The sequence below is a fragment of the Melospiza melodia genome, chromosome 12 (genome assembly GCF_035770615.1).
Source record: "Melospiza melodia melodia isolate bMelMel2 chromosome 12, bMelMel2.pri, whole genome shotgun sequence".
In the NCBI taxonomy this organism is placed as follows: Eukaryota; Metazoa; Chordata; class Aves; order Passeriformes; family Passerellidae; genus Melospiza; species Melospiza melodia.
Window position 1 is genome coordinate 9,303,016 of NC_086205.1, and position 16,588 is coordinate 9,319,603.

At 40.3% G+C, this 16,588-nt stretch overlaps 1 protein-coding gene across 3 annotated transcripts in view; it reads right to left on the minus strand.

Annotated features, from left to right (window-relative positions):
* The window catches only part of STAG1 (STAG1 cohesin complex component), a 150,779-nt gene that overhangs the window by 58,289 nt on the left and 75,902 nt on the right, over positions 1-16,588 (minus strand). For all 3 annotated transcript variants that reach the window (XM_063166706.1, XM_063166705.1, XM_063166704.1), the window contains 2 exons: positions 3,685-3,761; positions 2,327-2,531 (listed from right to left, as the gene is read on the minus strand). In XM_063166706.1, the coding sequence (XP_063022776.1) occupies positions 2,327-2,531; positions 3,685-3,761 (282 nt within the window). The remainder of the gene's footprint in view (positions 1-2,326; positions 2,532-3,684; positions 3,762-16,588) is intronic.

The following is a 16,588-nucleotide window of genomic DNA, read 5'->3' on the forward strand; positions in this document are numbered from 1 at the left end:
CAGCTGCTGGGGAGTTACAGCCATTTCTGCACAGGAGAGGGCCAGCAGAGATGGCTCCATACTAAGGGTGACCTTAACCAATGGCTGCTGAGGTTGGCTCAGTTCACAAGGGACCACAGCACAGCTTCTCTGAATGCAGGTCTGACACTGCTTTAAAGTCAGCTGTACAGTCATATAAAAATGCAATTTTTATTTTCACATATGCTGGATATGATATTGTTCATGTCTGCTTTTCAGTACTAAAATTTCTTTTTACAAAAAAAAATTAATAAGGATCTTCCCCAAGTTCTGTGTGGTTACATAGTACAACACATTTTACAATGTTGAAAAAACAGCAAAATAATGCAACAAACTACCACATCCTCTCTGCATGCTCCTCTGAATATGCAGCATTGCTTCCAGGTAGAAAAGCAACCACACAAACGGAGGAGTGAGGCAACTTGTATTGATTTGCACTGCTACAGGTCAAAACTGGTAACCTACAGGTACTTCTTCCTACAGTGAATCATCTCTCATTCCAACTGACTAGCATAGAGGAAAACTGAAAACAAGGACCTACAAACACTCCTTCAAGAAGAAATGCCAGTCTACAAGTAGCTTTTCAAAAACTTTATCAAGACTGAGCTCCATGGCATCATGCTGACCTCTGTTCCTTGGGACTGCAACACAATTAAATGTTGAAAACAGCTTGAAGGAAATGTGTGGAATCAAAGCAAAGCCTCAAGCTGGTTACAACAAGCAAATAAATAAATAAATAAATGGCATGTACTGACTGGTAAATGCAGAGATTCTTGGCAGCTCCCATCTGTGATGCAATGTTAGATAAATGTGTCATTAATGCAAGAAGTGGCTGAAGTAACTGCAGTCAGTTGTGATGAACCTCAGCTTTAGCATCACCTTATTCTTGCAGCAAGCTTCTAGCTACAGAATCCATTCCAAACAGTGGAAACTTTATTCTACAGAGCACAGGTCTTGGGAAATAACTGTTCTAAGTGCTTCTGTTTCCTGTTTTTTAATCAAGCTCCTCATACCTTCCAAAAATCCACCCCATGCAGGAATGGACCAATCACTCCCAGGGACCAGAGTGCAAACCTCACTCCATAAACCCTTCCCTATGAACCAATCAACCTCAGCCTGAGGAAACAGCAAACCAAAACCACCCAGTACTGCAGACAGCATCAGATGGAAGGGAATAGTTTAAATAACACGCATGGATTTCCAGCAGGTTATCTAGGCTCAAACAGTGCTCACCTTGGAATACTGAATTTGAAGAGGAAACTCCAAACCTGGAAGCTTAAGCCTGCATAATTCACAGTTTTACCATCCCATTGCTAAGTGTGGTGAAGAACACAAGGGAATGTGTTTCCAAAGGAGTTCAGTCACTGTGAGTTGAAGGGTTTGGGTTTCAGTTTTAAGATCAAAATCGACTCAAATCTGGAGTTGTTTTTTCAATATCATTGGAAATCTGCCTCTTTCTTTGATTCATAATGAGAGATGACATTTTAAATAAATTCTGATTGTATTTGTTTAACACTGGGTATTGGTGCACTTGAAACTGAAAAAATGTCTATGAGGCTGATTGTGGAAAGACTAAATAGTAAAAAATACTGGCCATAGAAACATTCAGATTATGACAAATGTCTGCTGTAAGAGTTTCAAATATCTGGTATGATCTATGAAGCTTGCAATAAGATGGATTTCTTATCACCTGACATGACCAGCTGTAGACACCTACACCCAAGCCAGCCACTCCGGTAGTGCTTTGTAATTGAGAAAAATAGTTCCTTGTGGAGAGCAATTCATCCCTCTTAGAGGAGACATTTCATATAGGTGTGATGAAATACACAAGGAAAGCCCTTTTCTATGTAATGATACAGCCAGGGCTTTCCTTAGGTGAGGCAGCTGCACTGTAAGGTGGTGTGGCTGCAGGCAGAAGACAGGAAGCCCTACAACCATGGCCCAGTAATCCCAAACCTTATGCTTCTCCAGAGTTAAGGCACAGATTATCTTTTCTGGTGAATGGAAACTCTTTGATAATACAACTGTCCTGATACTTCTTTAGAATAAATTTATAGTCTAAAATATATAATTACTCCAACATTCTGTACAACAAATGAACAATTAATAACAAAATACAAGACATATGCATGCCTGATTGTCAGGATGACAGGAATCCTTACATGCCTCAGCACTTTCCAAATAAAAAAGGAATATTTTAAATATAGTTGTACCATATGTGGTACATGGATTCGATAAAGCCTCCCAGAGTTTTAACGCTGGCCAGGGCTCCAAATGCCAATGACTCCTGCAAGGGCAGCTCACTCACCAGCCAGCGTGCTGGTGTGCCGGAAGGCGCGGACCTGCGAGTCGGAGAGGCCGGTGAGCAGCGAGATCACCGTGTCCATCATGTACTCGTCGTAGATGATGCTGTACTGGCACTGCCGGATCAGCACCCCGATGAACTCGCAGAAGTTGGAGCGGAACTTCTTCCACTGAGGCCCGGGCATGGTCAGGGGATAATCGCCACTGTCCTGCAGAACAACAGAAGGAAAAGATCAAGCGTTAAAGGTGTCCCCGTTTAATTGATTTTAATGTTGGTGTACCCACTGTGGTCTGTGGTTCTAAAATAAACATCATCCTGTTCCTTCAAGCCAAGGGAAAATAACAAATAAAAACAACACATTATTCTTCAATAAACAGGGAGGCTTATTGGCATGAAACCACTTTTGCAAAGACACCATTGTAATTGTTTTCTACTTGCAGTATTGGCTCTGTATTGTCCAAAAGAAGTATCAAGACTCAATTCTCTTCCTTGTATCCTTGGTTAGGAAGTGGGAGAAAAGGATGAGGCAGGAATATTTCAAAGTACTTAGAGTCAAAACCTGAAAAAAGGCTTGTGTGATTGACCATTTGTGTCATTCTCCATCCACTTAAGGTTAATATTACGTGGATGCCTAACTTTCTGAATGACAGCCTTGGCATTTCATTTAGAACTGGTCAGAGGCACTGCTGTCCTACAGAAGTACCTGCTCCAGCTTTAGTTTTCCTCACTAAACAAAATGAATGCTCAGAATATTCAGTGCTTTATACGCCAAAAATCAAAGAAAACACAGTTCAAAAATCTCAAAGCTAAAAAGCATTCACCATTAGGAACACTTTTATTTTGACAGAAGATACCCAGTCTGAATTGTAATTTACTTATTTCAAACAAAATGCTCAGATCTTTTGAAAGAGTATTTCTTTCTGTATCGCTGTTCCAAAATGGTAATTTTCATGTCAAGTTTCTATTTTGTTTAAATTGCCATTTAAAATGCACAAAACATTAATTTGCACAGAGAAAACAGAGCAGAATGCTGTAATCCTGCCTCATGAATCTGAGGTGTCAGGAATCTGGAGCTACTTGTTGTAAGAGGCACTCCCAAGAGCTGAAGTTCAGCACCCAGAATGCCACCACCACTCTCAGTGGAATGAGGGTTCTCCAGTTCCTCTTCCTGCCTGCTCTGATGACCCTCTCTCTGCCCTGCTTCTCTGCATCCAACAGCTGAAGTTGCTGCTTTGCTTGTCAGCAAAAGTTTCCCACACTGAGACATTATTTATCCACTGGCCCACTGCATTTTTAATTTAAACCAGAAGTATATGGTAATATATTTCATAATACTTCAAACAACTATTTGTATACTCTACCTCATCAAATTCTTCTGTCATTTTCCTTATGATTTCTGCATTTTGCATGTTCCTGAACATTTCAATTCTTACCGTACCTGTAATGTAATGAAAGAACAAAAGAAATGAACACAACATGGTTTTGCTACATCAAAACATCAGTGTTTTCTGCTGCTAAACAAACAGCTCGGTGATACACATAAGAGTATGCAGAGTGCAACAATAACAGGAATGTTTTGAAAAAGGCTGTCTCTTGAAGAAGTAGGGAAAGAGGACTCATCTGTCCTGTAATGTGCTTCCAAATGAGGAATTAGTGTCATTTTCCACCCTTCCACTCTTTGCAGCCAAGCAGAAGTGGTAAAGCAGTGTTAACCATGGAGTACTAGTGTCATGTCTGCAGCTGCACAAGGTTTTCAATTTTGTCTGCAAAATCAAATGAGCACCATCTTTCATTTTCACAGCCACTCCTGGAGGTTCTGCACTTTCCATGCTGAGTCCCCTGGATGACAGATATCCATGTTCTCTATGCATCCACTGGGAGTTTTCACACTGCTCAGCCCAGGACCAGCAAGGTTTATTGCATGACTGAGGCATGCTTTCCACACCAAAGGCTCCAAAGAGCTCAGCCAAGACATGAGCCAGCTCAGCAGCAGAAGCAGTAACTGTATCGCTGTTATTCTTTAATGAAGATCTTCCACTCTTCCTTGTTACCTGAACACTGGAGTTGATAGGAATATTTTTTCATTGTAAATAAAACAAAGTTACCAAAATTCAAAATAGAACAACATGATAGCTATAAATGAAAATTCTTATGTCTCGATCAAAATTCAATCAGTGTACAGTATTCTGACATATTATTGCCTCCTCAACTAGACACCATCTAAATATCTAACCATACAATCCAGGGCAACATTAAGGTTTTTTTTGGTGCTGCTGCATGATCTTCTCTTCATCACTTCACTATCTTCATTTGTTAATGGAGGAAATTCAGAAAAATTAAGCAAACTGCAGAGCTACAAAATCCATCCCAACATCATTAACGCTGCAAAGAGCAAGTCTCTCAGGTTTTCAAAAAATTCAACTGGATTAATAAGCCACTGCATGGCTTCAAAAATTCAGACCATAATAGAAGCAACTTAACAGCTAACAGTATTAGTCACTCTACAAAGGAGAAATAAAGATAATTTAAACATGCCAAATATTATGCAAATGTTTTCATTCTGGTATTTTATTCCTTTAAAAAAGAGCATTGGAAATATATGCATTTCAAAATATACAAGCTCAGTTAGAGCACACCAAGTCTGTCTGTGTTAGTACGGGTACAGTTTTACACAGCAAATGAAATACTGATTTCTTGAATTGCCTTTGTTTCTTCCTGAAATAATATTTGTTATCTATTTCATACTGGGTAATACTGCCAACCTCAGTTCTGACAATGGCAATTTGAATTTGTGCATGGTAATTTCCATATCATTAACAAACAATTACTAATGCAATATATCAACATAAAACCAGGAACCCAAGAGAATACTACCATGTGACAGATGAAAATATTTTTTCTCAGCTTGAAAATCATCTGTACATGCAGATATATTTTAATCTTTCCCTCAATCCTAAAAGCTTTGTTTTGGCCAAATGAAGTAGTTTCCCAGTATGCCTCAGAGCAGTGAACAGGTACTATTGCAAAACCCCTCTGCTGCAGAAATGCTTCTTTCTCTCATGGCATGCTGGTATCTGCTGCTCTTCCCACTGGCAGCATACCCCTCAGTCAAAGAGGAACCTACTGACCTTTGCTATTTTACTGGTTTATAGCCCTGATCCTAACAATATTCTTATCTATTTATGGCTTCTAATAACCTGCCATAGCCTCAGTTTCTCTGCAGTCACAGCCAGGGTAGGCAAGAGCTCCAAGGGCTGCCAAGGGAGCATCAGCAAGCACCCAAGTGGAGAACAGCACTTACCCACTGTCCTGTCCCATTCTTTCCCCCACTTTTCAGGACCCATTTTACAGCAGTCATGGAAAGCACAAGGAGTGTTTCTGCTTGGCTGGCAGTAGGCAATGGCTCTGGTCTGACTTGTGCCTGATCCCATTTGTTTTTCTGGCAAACTCATTTAACACTGTAAGTATACTACGAAGGCTTTGCTCAGATTCCATGGTGACACCACAACATTTCAACATTGCAGTGGTCAACATTATTCAAACCCATAGTTTTTATGATTAGTGAAAAGCAAAATTTTCCCATTTTCAGGTGAATCCTTAATATGTAACAGATTGTCTGTAAAGTACAACTGAGGAGTGGCATGCATCCCAGAAATCTTTACCTTATTCAAATCGTTTCACATCCATTTCTAAGCTGAGTTTTACCTCTGCCATGAAGCTCTCACTCTGTATTTAGTGCAGAGAATTGAAATTGTGTTAATCCATTAAAAATTGAGAAGCCTGTTTCATTTCAGGACTAAGTTCTCAGTTAAAACCTATTCACATACATTGTGTTCTAAAAAGTCTTTTCACTGACATATAACTATATTTCCTTAATGACCAAAATCCAGTTTAACTTTCAGATAAAACAAGTATCAACATCATTTGTCAATAATCATCCAACATGGCCTTTAAGAGCAAAAACAAAAAACCCATAGAGAGCACAAAACTTAATTTCAATCAGAGAAGAGAAAGACTAAAGGGGCCTATACAAAACTGGATGAATACACCTTAAAAACCCTAAACTGTGTACAAAACCAGATATAATATTTCTGGGAGATATAACAAGTGGACTCAGTGGCTTGAAAACATGTATTTAGAGTGAGAAAAAAACCCCAGTTTTATTAGTAAGTCCTGTAAAAGCAAAGCAACAATAAAGATCTCCAAGAGCTTTACAGGATGCAAAAGCTCTTGAGTCTCAGCACCAATCAGCCTTCACTAGCAGGAGTTAAACAGGGTTACCCCTGGGATGTGGGTGATCCCATGACTGCCTTTCCTGCTGCTAACAGGAGGTCCTGGCACGGGCCACTGCTGGCAATCAGGGAACACCATCACACCAAGTGCCACACTCCAATGCCTCCTGCACGTGGCAGCTCTGGGATTTCTACAGGAAAAAGAAAAGTCAGATGAGAGAAACATCAGCTCTAGGAGCCCATTTATAGTCACTTACTCCTAAAATGTAAACTGCTGATGGTAATTAATTATACATTATGACACATACTGTCTATACTATATGGTCAGTTTTCATCATGAGGACCTTTATTCACCAAAGCTACACAGACAATTTCATTCCTTCTCCTTTAGATCACCTGCCCACACTGAGTAAGCTGCAAGAAAAGCAGTGGGAAAATTGCAGCTCAAGACTGATGTGAATGGATATTAAATAAGCCCACAATCTCCTGCCAAAGGAGGATTAATTGCAGTACCTTAAATTCATGGTAGCTGATTAGACTGATTTCTCAAACACATGAACTGTGTTTGAAAAAGGAGAAAGATTTATAGAAGCATTGAGAAGAAGACACAAGGAAATTTGCCCAGGAAAGTACATGAAAAACACAATGTGCTCTTTTGCATCAGCTCAAACTCAATAGTGGAGACCACAGCACCAGAACCTAATTGAAATTGCCAGGAGAGGGTAAGTTTAATAAAACATTTGTGAGGATGGATGGTGATTACAGAACTGCTGGATGGGCAGTATTTATCTCCCTTGATATCATTCAATGTGCAACTCCTATACCTTTTGTCCCACTTATAATTTAGATCATAAGAAATAATCCACTTCTATTATGTCCTTAAGTGCAGTTTTCAATCATCTGAGAAGTGGTACTGACAAATTCCCTGTGACAGATGATGAAGACTGAAGTCAAACCATCAGGAGCACACGATTTCTCAGCGCTCAGTCTGGGTCAGGGTACTCTGCTGTAGCACTTCCACTGACTATTTCCAGAAAAGAGCTGTCTAAATCTACCCAAAAACTACTCAGGCAAGTAGAAAAGTTCATTTTCTGTGGCTCACTCAGGATCACGTAAGAAGACTGAAGTAGCTCTTACCTCATTGGAATCAATAGACGTTAATCATTCATTTAAATAGAAGCAGTAGTGGAGCAGTTGAAACATATCCAAATAGATGCTGAGACTCCTAAATCCCACCAGGGCTCCTGACTTTCTATTGATTTCTGTCCCTAAAAACTGAAACTCTTTGCTAAGACCAGAGGTCAAGACTTGAGAAAGACATCAGTATAAATATTTGGTTGAATTTCCACACATGTAGGAATAGAAGATCCTTTCACTGATTTATTCCCCAATTCTTCCTGCTGCATGGACTCTACACTGCCCAACTTCTGCTGCCAGTGAAGCAATATTCAAAAGACAGAGGCTTCCTATAAGGCACACAGACAGTTCATCCTTAGAGCAGCTTTTACCAGTGAACTCTTACTGAATGAATCAGCAAGAATCCCAGTGGAAAAGTAAGTACAATTAAAACCTTATCAAACAGAGAATCACAGATAACTGTTAAAAAGAATTCTAATGGTTCACCGAAGTCTATCCTCCTACAGCAAACCCAAAATTATGTCTGAATGTATTCTGGGAACTCTCTTTGCAATGTGAAGACCTCATACACAGTACAGCCATGAAAACTGCTGAAGGGCTGAACTCAGCAGTGTCAGAGGGCTTTTCCAATCTAAACAATTCCATGAGTCTGTGCTTAAAACAATCAGTAATGTTAATACTGTCAATATCTATAGGGAGCATCATTAAAGGTTCTCAGTAAATGTGGGAGGATTCATCAATTGCTTTTTTACTAACATAGGGGTCACTGTAAAATACAGTGGAATTTAATATCAAATCCTTGCTATTTCTGATACTCAAATTCAATGACAATTGTTCCACTTTAAGTGCAATTCTGTATTGCACTTAGAAGTTCAAAGTTCTGAATGAGATTAACGAGTTGATAACTTTATATACATAACTAGCATTTAATATTATTTGAACTGCTAATATCTTTTAAAATCCAAAATGTTATTTGATCCAGAAGATAACAGTGATGGCACTTATTTCCTCATTACAAGTATGGGAAGAAATATATTGGAGATAATCAGAGATTTTTCCAAAGAAGAGAACAATGTATGCCACTGGCAATCCAGTCAGTGGATTCCATTTGCTGAAAAGAAAAATGTAGATATTCTTATAGTATAAAGAGATAGAAACTTCATCCCTACTTTAAAGAAAACAGATTCTATGAAATTCTGAAACTGCAATTGTGTGTGAGAATTTGTTACTTGCTTAAACTATGTTGAATGTCAAAAGAATAAAAAAGGGAAAAAATAAAGAATTCAGGAGTGATCCAAAGAACTACACACCATCAAATGTGACTGCTGTGTCAGACTGGGAGGTGTTGTACTACAGATCTGGTGTGTCTGTTCAAGGGTTGATGTTATTACTGTCAAGTAATGCTTCACAACTCCCCTGGAGCTCCATGAGGCATCAATAACCAGCAACAAGTCATACATTTATGTAATACAGACATTTTCAAAATCCTACAATGATCTCTCATTTTCTTAGAGGAGCTGATGTGCAATAATCATATGCAAGAAAAGTTTTCAGATTAAAACAGGAAAACAGACACAGCAAAAAAGGTCAGTTTTCAGAACAGAATGAACCTACCAACAGATCTTTCCATGAGAAGATGTTGATAAAATATGTTCCATGGCAGATATAAATGCTTTGAAAGAAAGGATAATAATGGAGCAGATAGTTTGCTGGTGACACAATTATTTAGAACAGCTAGACTGACAGCTGCCAGCCAACACTGCCAAAGGATATCATAGGCAGGACCTGGTAAAATGCTCTTCAACAAGAAAGCATGCTGAGTCCCCAGACTACTAGTAGAAAAAAAGTAGGCCTACATAATTTAGTGCATCAGAAACAGTACACTTCATGTGCTTAAGTTTTACAATTTTGATAGAGGAAACTCCCTTAAAGCTCTGGGTTTAAGGCTGATAAGGCTGGTTTGAAATGGCTCTATAGCATTTGCACTTGCCAAGTGTAAGCTGCTTTGCATCCTCACAGAGATGATTTACATGAAGCCACATAATTACTAACCAAAGACACCAAACTTGCAATCTAGTATTTTCACTGAATTATTTCAGTGAAATAAGAGAGATCTTTTCATGCTTCGATGACTGAAAGTAGCAATTCTCATACAGCACCAACCTCTTTGTAAGGTAACTTTGAGCAGCAGTCAGTGACATGAACATGAGTGAGGAGCTGAGGAGCCTTTGCTGCCCCAAAGGCAGCAGTTTGCTCCTGGCAATGTCTGACAGCTTTTGCTCTTGGAAGCCTCAGCTCTGCAGTGGCCCCACAGCCACATTCTGCCCTGCACTGCCCCAGGTGAGCCTGGCTGCACAAGGAGTCTGTGCCCACAGAGGACACCCACATTGAGGAGAGAGGTAAAAGCACACATCCAGGAAATGCTCTGCTGAAAGTTCCCACCTGTTCCCCCAGGGCTGGCTCCAAGGTTCATTTCTGTGAGCACTGCTCTCGCTGTGCTTCCTGCACACGTGCTCTAAGCAGATGTTTGTTAAGAACCTTCCTGGTGGATGTGATGAAACAAATTAACCTCGGGATTCCTGTACTCAGCAATCAGCACAGGGTGTTACGCAGAATGCAAGCACAAGTCAGCATCACACAGATCTCACATTTGGCAGTAGTTCAGAGTTTTCCTGAGCTCTAGAGTGTTAAGGCACACTGTGATTATTGGATTTAACAGCTGATAGTGGATCCATCATCTCTTAATTAATTTGTAATTTCCATCTCCACAAAACTCTGCATGAATGCAACCTGCAGTTTAGCCCCCCACTCCTTCAGAAGGTACCTCATTCTATTTCTAAAACTTCAGCTTGATCATTTTATTTGATAAACCAGGATCTTTTTGCAATGCATGAAAAAGTATTCTTCTATTTGCCATTTTTTTCCACGTTCTTTTGTTTTTCTTTCTAAATTTATATATCCTTTAGAAAGTGGGATAGTCATAATTACATTCAATGTTCAAAGTGCAGGTGCAATGTAAATTTGAGAGAGATTTTTTGTGTCTAATATATGTAGAAATAAACTTGCCTTTTATTTCTAATTCTTAACTTGGCCTCTCAGAGCTCTGCCAAGCACAGAGGTTGTATTTTCAGATTATTCCCAATGACAGCAGGCTCCAAGAGCAGAATGTGAGTAACTACAACTTATCAGTGCATGTGTGGAAGCAGCCTTTGGCTGCCTGCTGTCAGACGTGACTCAAATCCAGCAATATAAACACAGGTAGTGTGGAGGCTGAGCTCCAAGTTAAGTGTAAGATACAACAATGTAAATATTTGCAATAAGTCCATTCAGGTCTGTCTCCTCTTTCTGAGTGCCTTTATCACAGGCTGTTTTCACATCTGCTCTCCCCCGCCTCCCCTACTCTGTGAACAGGCCCCCACCAAAGGTTCCCTCTGAAATGAGGAGCCCAGTGTGAGCACAAGTTCTTCCCTCCTCACAGAGGAACCTGTGTGCACAAACACCTGATCTGACAGGGCAAAGACACTTCTCAGTGGGGCAGGACAAGAGCCTGAGAACCCAAACATGAGCACATTCCTGCTGTGTAAACATTTCTGTAGCTACCAATGGAGACAAAACAGTACTGCCATTGCTAACAACAGGCATCCTACCTGTGCCCTGTCCCTGGGACCCAGTCCTGGGCTCTTGGGGAGTTTTCCACTGGCCACAAGTACCTGCTGAGTGAGCTGAGGCTTGGCATCAGGTGTCTCTTGCTATAACACAAGCTCAGGTGTGAGATAATGTAATAACAATGGCCTTGAAAACATCCAATCTGTCTGATAAACTCATTTCAAGGGAGAGCAATTGATTTCTACCACTTCTGTACTTTCTACAATAAACCCCAGAGTAGTTTTTAAAAGACTGAGTACTTCTCAAAGGAAAAATAATGGATTTCTGTTCCACCATACTGGAATAGGCTTCATATACTATAGATTCTTTATTATGCCTTCTGCTGGATAGCTAAAAGGTTAATCACCAATTTGAAAAGCAGTAAGTATCTACTTACTATTTCAACACAGTATTATTTATCCCTGTTCTATTTCCTATGATTTTTACCAAATGCTGTCCACAGAAGTACAAAATCACAGCTTCTTACCTTCTTAGAAGTCTAGAATAGTAGAATAATTTCAGGTAGCAGGATTCCTGACTGTCACTAGTCCAAACCCTTCCCAAAGCAGAGATCCAGCAAGACCAGGTGAGTCTGTCAGTGAACCCACACTGGGTTCACCCAACAAAGGGAGCCCTTCTGCCTCTGGTGCCTGGCCAGCTCATGGCAGAAATGTTTTCCATTCTGTCAAATCAGAATTCCCCACATTTCAACTTGTGTCTGTTACTGTCACAAAACTGTGTGAAGAGTCTGCAGTCCCCTTTTCTCTAGTCCTTCAATAATTGAAAGAAGCAGCAAGATCCTCCTTCAGCCTTCTTAAAGCTGAGCAAGGCTGCTGCCCAGTTTCTCCTCCCCAGAAGGCCTCCTGGAAATCCAGGCTGACTCCCTTAACCACATCACACCTACCCACATTTCATGCTTCAAAGAACTTCAAGCTCGCTTTCACAGAAACTAAGGACATTTACTTCAGTGTCCACCCTTCCTTCTACTCTCCATGGATGTGCCTGTTCCATGTGCAGGTTCCCAGAGCTCAGGAGTAACCCACTCACAGGCTGTCAGCATTGCAACATGCCTTCACATGTTTTTGCTAAAAGGTATCTTCTTTATCAGAGAAACAAACCTCTTGTTACTCAGTGTCAACATCTCTCCGGCTCATAAAACAAAATGCCATAAAACATGGTACCTCCACTTCCCAGAAAGTCAGGAGGCAAAAGATGATCACAGGATTAGATAGCCATGGTCTATCCTCTTTCCCTCAGTCTTTCTGCTTTCCCTGATGGAGCTTTAATCCCTTCCTCAGCCATCTGTTACTTTTATTTCTACCTGTATTTCTCAGAAGTAGTAAAGTAGGGAAGATGAAAGACAAGTCCTAAAAAATACAGAAACAGAAGTAATTATCTAGAGATTTTGAAATTTTAAATTTTTTTCAATTGATGTGACAGGCTCTAGAGTCCACAAAACATGGTATCTAATAGGAAAACTAAGAGGGGGGGAAAAAAGAGAGAAACAAGAGGCCAGACCTTTTGTGCCAAACCTGGGAGTTGCCAAAGATCTGACAGAGCTCAGCAAGCCATATGAGTCCCTTCAGCTGCTGATGGACCATCACACTCTGCTCCTTGCTCAGCTGCCTCCTATCCCTTGAGAAAACTGCCCTTTCTTCATTTTCCTCAAGGAAGCTGTTGTTACTTGCATGAGAGCTTCCCACACACAGGTCTGAAGAAATACCCTCAGTTCAGAGTCTCTGCATTTTCCTGTAACTGTTTGCTGCTCCAGCACGTGGAAGGGAAGGACCAGGACTACAGGGGTGTCTGCATTTGGGATCTGTATAGTGCCAAACCTTATTAGCAATGGCACACCAAAGGGACTGCTGAGCTCCAGGTTTCCCAGGTGAAGAACTTTATCTGTCAATATGAGAAAAGCTGGTATCCTTCAAAGAGTGAGATTGGAGACACAGAAACATCAAGGAAACAACTTATATCTAAAACACTTAATTTCCCTCTTTAAGTGAAAGCCACCTTCTACCTACAACATTTCTATGCTTTTTTTTTGTTAACCTGAAAGAAGGAAATGAGACTTAGGTGCACTTGTGTCTGTAACTGTGCTGCCTAATTAATTGTAATATTTTTGTTTAACCAAACCTGACTGGTCATGGATACCCAGTCCCTCAATGAATTTTACAAAAGCAGGTATTGAATGGAAGCCAATGAGGTCATTGGGGAATAGTGTGAACCATGACCCCAATCTCTGTTAATCTCAGCCTCTCACTGAGCTGGAGACAGACAGGGACACACACAGGGAATGCTGCTGCTGCTTCTTCAAGAACAGCTTCACCTGCAGCACAACCACCTCCTGCCCAGCAGTGTGTGTCCCAAACTTCTCTGGAGTTACACAGCATGAAAAATTCCAAAATATTGTGTCTCACACAGCTCCATATATCCTGCACTTCATGAGCACATTCAGATGCTTTGTATAATTCAGGAAAGTTGAACACAGATACATTTGAAATCCCTCTTTATTACTTCTGCTTCTCATGAAATCACTTTAGAGTATATTAAAGACCAAAGCATTTACTGACAATGACATGTGAAAACACAATGAAAAATTAGCTGAGCTGGCACAAAGCAAAGCCTTTATCTTTCTCCTCATTTAAAAGTAGGCAAGATGAGAGAAATTCTCCTTTTTCACATAATTATTTCTTTCTGTTTTCTAGGACAACAACCCACTTCCTCTTAGCTGTTAGCCCATCCCAAAGTACCCTTTTACCTTCTGACTATCTGAACACATGTATAGAGCTTTTTTTCCTATAAGGAAACACAAAGAATTTGAGAAATCACATGCAAAAATTCCCTTATCTTTGTGCTTAGAAATTAAAAAGTGCTAAATTTCAGATGCTGTGTGTAACCTTGACTTAGTCTGTGTGTGTTTCAGCTTTGGTGAGTCACCAATCTCCCATGGCTGTCAGCTGTTGTGTGTGGCTTCATTAGCACAGACACCAGAACTGGGGAGGGAACAGGAGCTGTGGAGGTGACATTGTGATCTGGGGAGGGAACAGGAGCTGTGGAGGTGACATTGTGATCTGGGGAGGGAACAGGAGCTGTGGAGGTGACATTGTGATCTGGGGAGGGAACAGGAGCTGTGGAGGTGACATTGTGATCTGGGGAGGGAACAGGAGCTGTGGAGGTGACATTGTGATCTGGGGAGGGAACAGGAGCTGTGGAGGTGACATTGTGATCTGGGGAGGGAACAGGAGCTGTGGAGGTGACATTGTGATCTGGGGAGGGAACAGGAGCTGTGGAGGTGACATTGTTGTCCCTCTGAGTGTGCAGCTGTGCTGCAGCCAATGAATCCAGGAAGAAGTGTGGCAAAGGGGGGTTCTTACAAGAGGGTTGATAAGGATGCTGCAAATTGCTCTTGCTTTTATTCCTGAGGTTCTTGTAGGAGCCTGGACAATTTAAACTATCTCCAAGATGGTCCCTAAGTGCATATTCCCCATTTTCCAGGCATCCTCCCAGCAGCCTCATGGATGAAGGTACAAAAGAGCAGCACATAAACAATTGTATCTCCAGGTACTCTGAGTGTGGCATGGTCCTTTGGGTATGTAAAACCCTAAACATAAGAACAAAGGGCAAAGCAGGAAAAGACCCTTCCTTACCAGAGAACATAAGGAAGAGGGCCTAGGCTCCACTCCTGCTTTTTCCTTATTGGAAATATGTATCTATCAGAAAAAGTCAAGGACTTCAAGTTTCCATTCCATGAACTTCAAGAAGTCTGGATATGCTAAGCTTAGTCTTTAAGCAATTTGAGGAGGAGTAGGAAACCAGTGACAGCAATGGATTAAACATGTCCCATGTTATCTGAAAAACCTCTCCTCTAGGAGTGGCACAGATTTTTCTATCCACTGCCTCAAAAGCTTTTGATATCAATAACTCTGTTCCTAGATTGGCCGTTTCCAGAGCAGATACAGGATCTTTACTTAAAAGGGATTTACAAAGATAACCAGAAGAAACCCTGTTGATAAAATGCCCTTAAGGAAAACTTTAACTTTTAAATTTTTGATTGGAACTTGGCTACTATAGAAAAATAAGATGAAGCATCATATCAAAAGTGAAGTTAAAACAACACAATGAATAGTTGCTCAACATGTTTTGGCATGGGTAAGAGAATGAGAGAGCATATATTAGAGCCAAAATCCATAAAAGTCTGGATATGCTTCTAAAAATACAATGCAAGAGAGAACTGTCACCTCAGAATTGAGAGAAGATAAACTGCTGGAACACACAGATCACAGCAAGTGTTGACAGGACAAATATAAATGGGAATGTAGAAATAAGAGCAGAAAACTAGGAAAGTTCAACATACAATAACTTTCTCAACAGTCTGTGTCTAAGATTCACTAAGGAGTACATGAGAGCAGAATATAAAAAAGATTCACCTATATAAACTTATTAATACTAGAAACCCCAAACTTTGCATAAGTAATAAAGCAGCAGGCCCTGAAAAGAGTGCTGAAAGACAAATAGTAATAAATGGCAGATGAAATACAAGAGGGAATGAAGAGTCTGAGTATATTAATTAACATAAAGATAGTGGACTCAAGGGGGGAAATTAATCAAGTGCTGCTAAGGAAAAAGGAAAGAAGAAAAACACAGAGGAGCACTGCAAGTAAAGCATATTTAATCAGAAAAATGCCTTAAATTCTTAGTTATAACTCCTCTTCCATTGCTTTGGATCCTCTACCTTACACTTTAACAACCAGAAATAGCTGAAATGCTGTATTTCTTGCAAATTAAAAATGGCTGTGTAAACACACCTTGTAATTCCTGGTAGATACACAAACGTAAGACACAGAATAAAGGAGCCAGCTGACTCGCAGAAGGTTTGGGTTGAAGGGATCTTAAAGCTCATCTTGTCCCTAGTCCCTGCCATGGACAGGAACACCTTCCACCAGAGCAGGTTAACCAACCCTGTAACTACTCTGGTTGTGTCTTACAGCTTTGTGGAAAAAAATCTTTAAAGTGGGAAAATAGACAAATACAGCAAAAACCGAAATAAAGAAAATACAAAATATTGCTTTACAATATTTTTTAAAACAAAATATTTCAACAGAACCTTCATCAAGTGTTTTATCTTGTAAGGGGCATGTAATTTTTGCAGTATTTTGTAACAAAGAATATTTTTACCCCCACAGCTTTCAGCACTTCCAGCAAATTTTCCTTTTAGGACTTTTCAGTCTCCCTCTCCCCCACTGTAAGT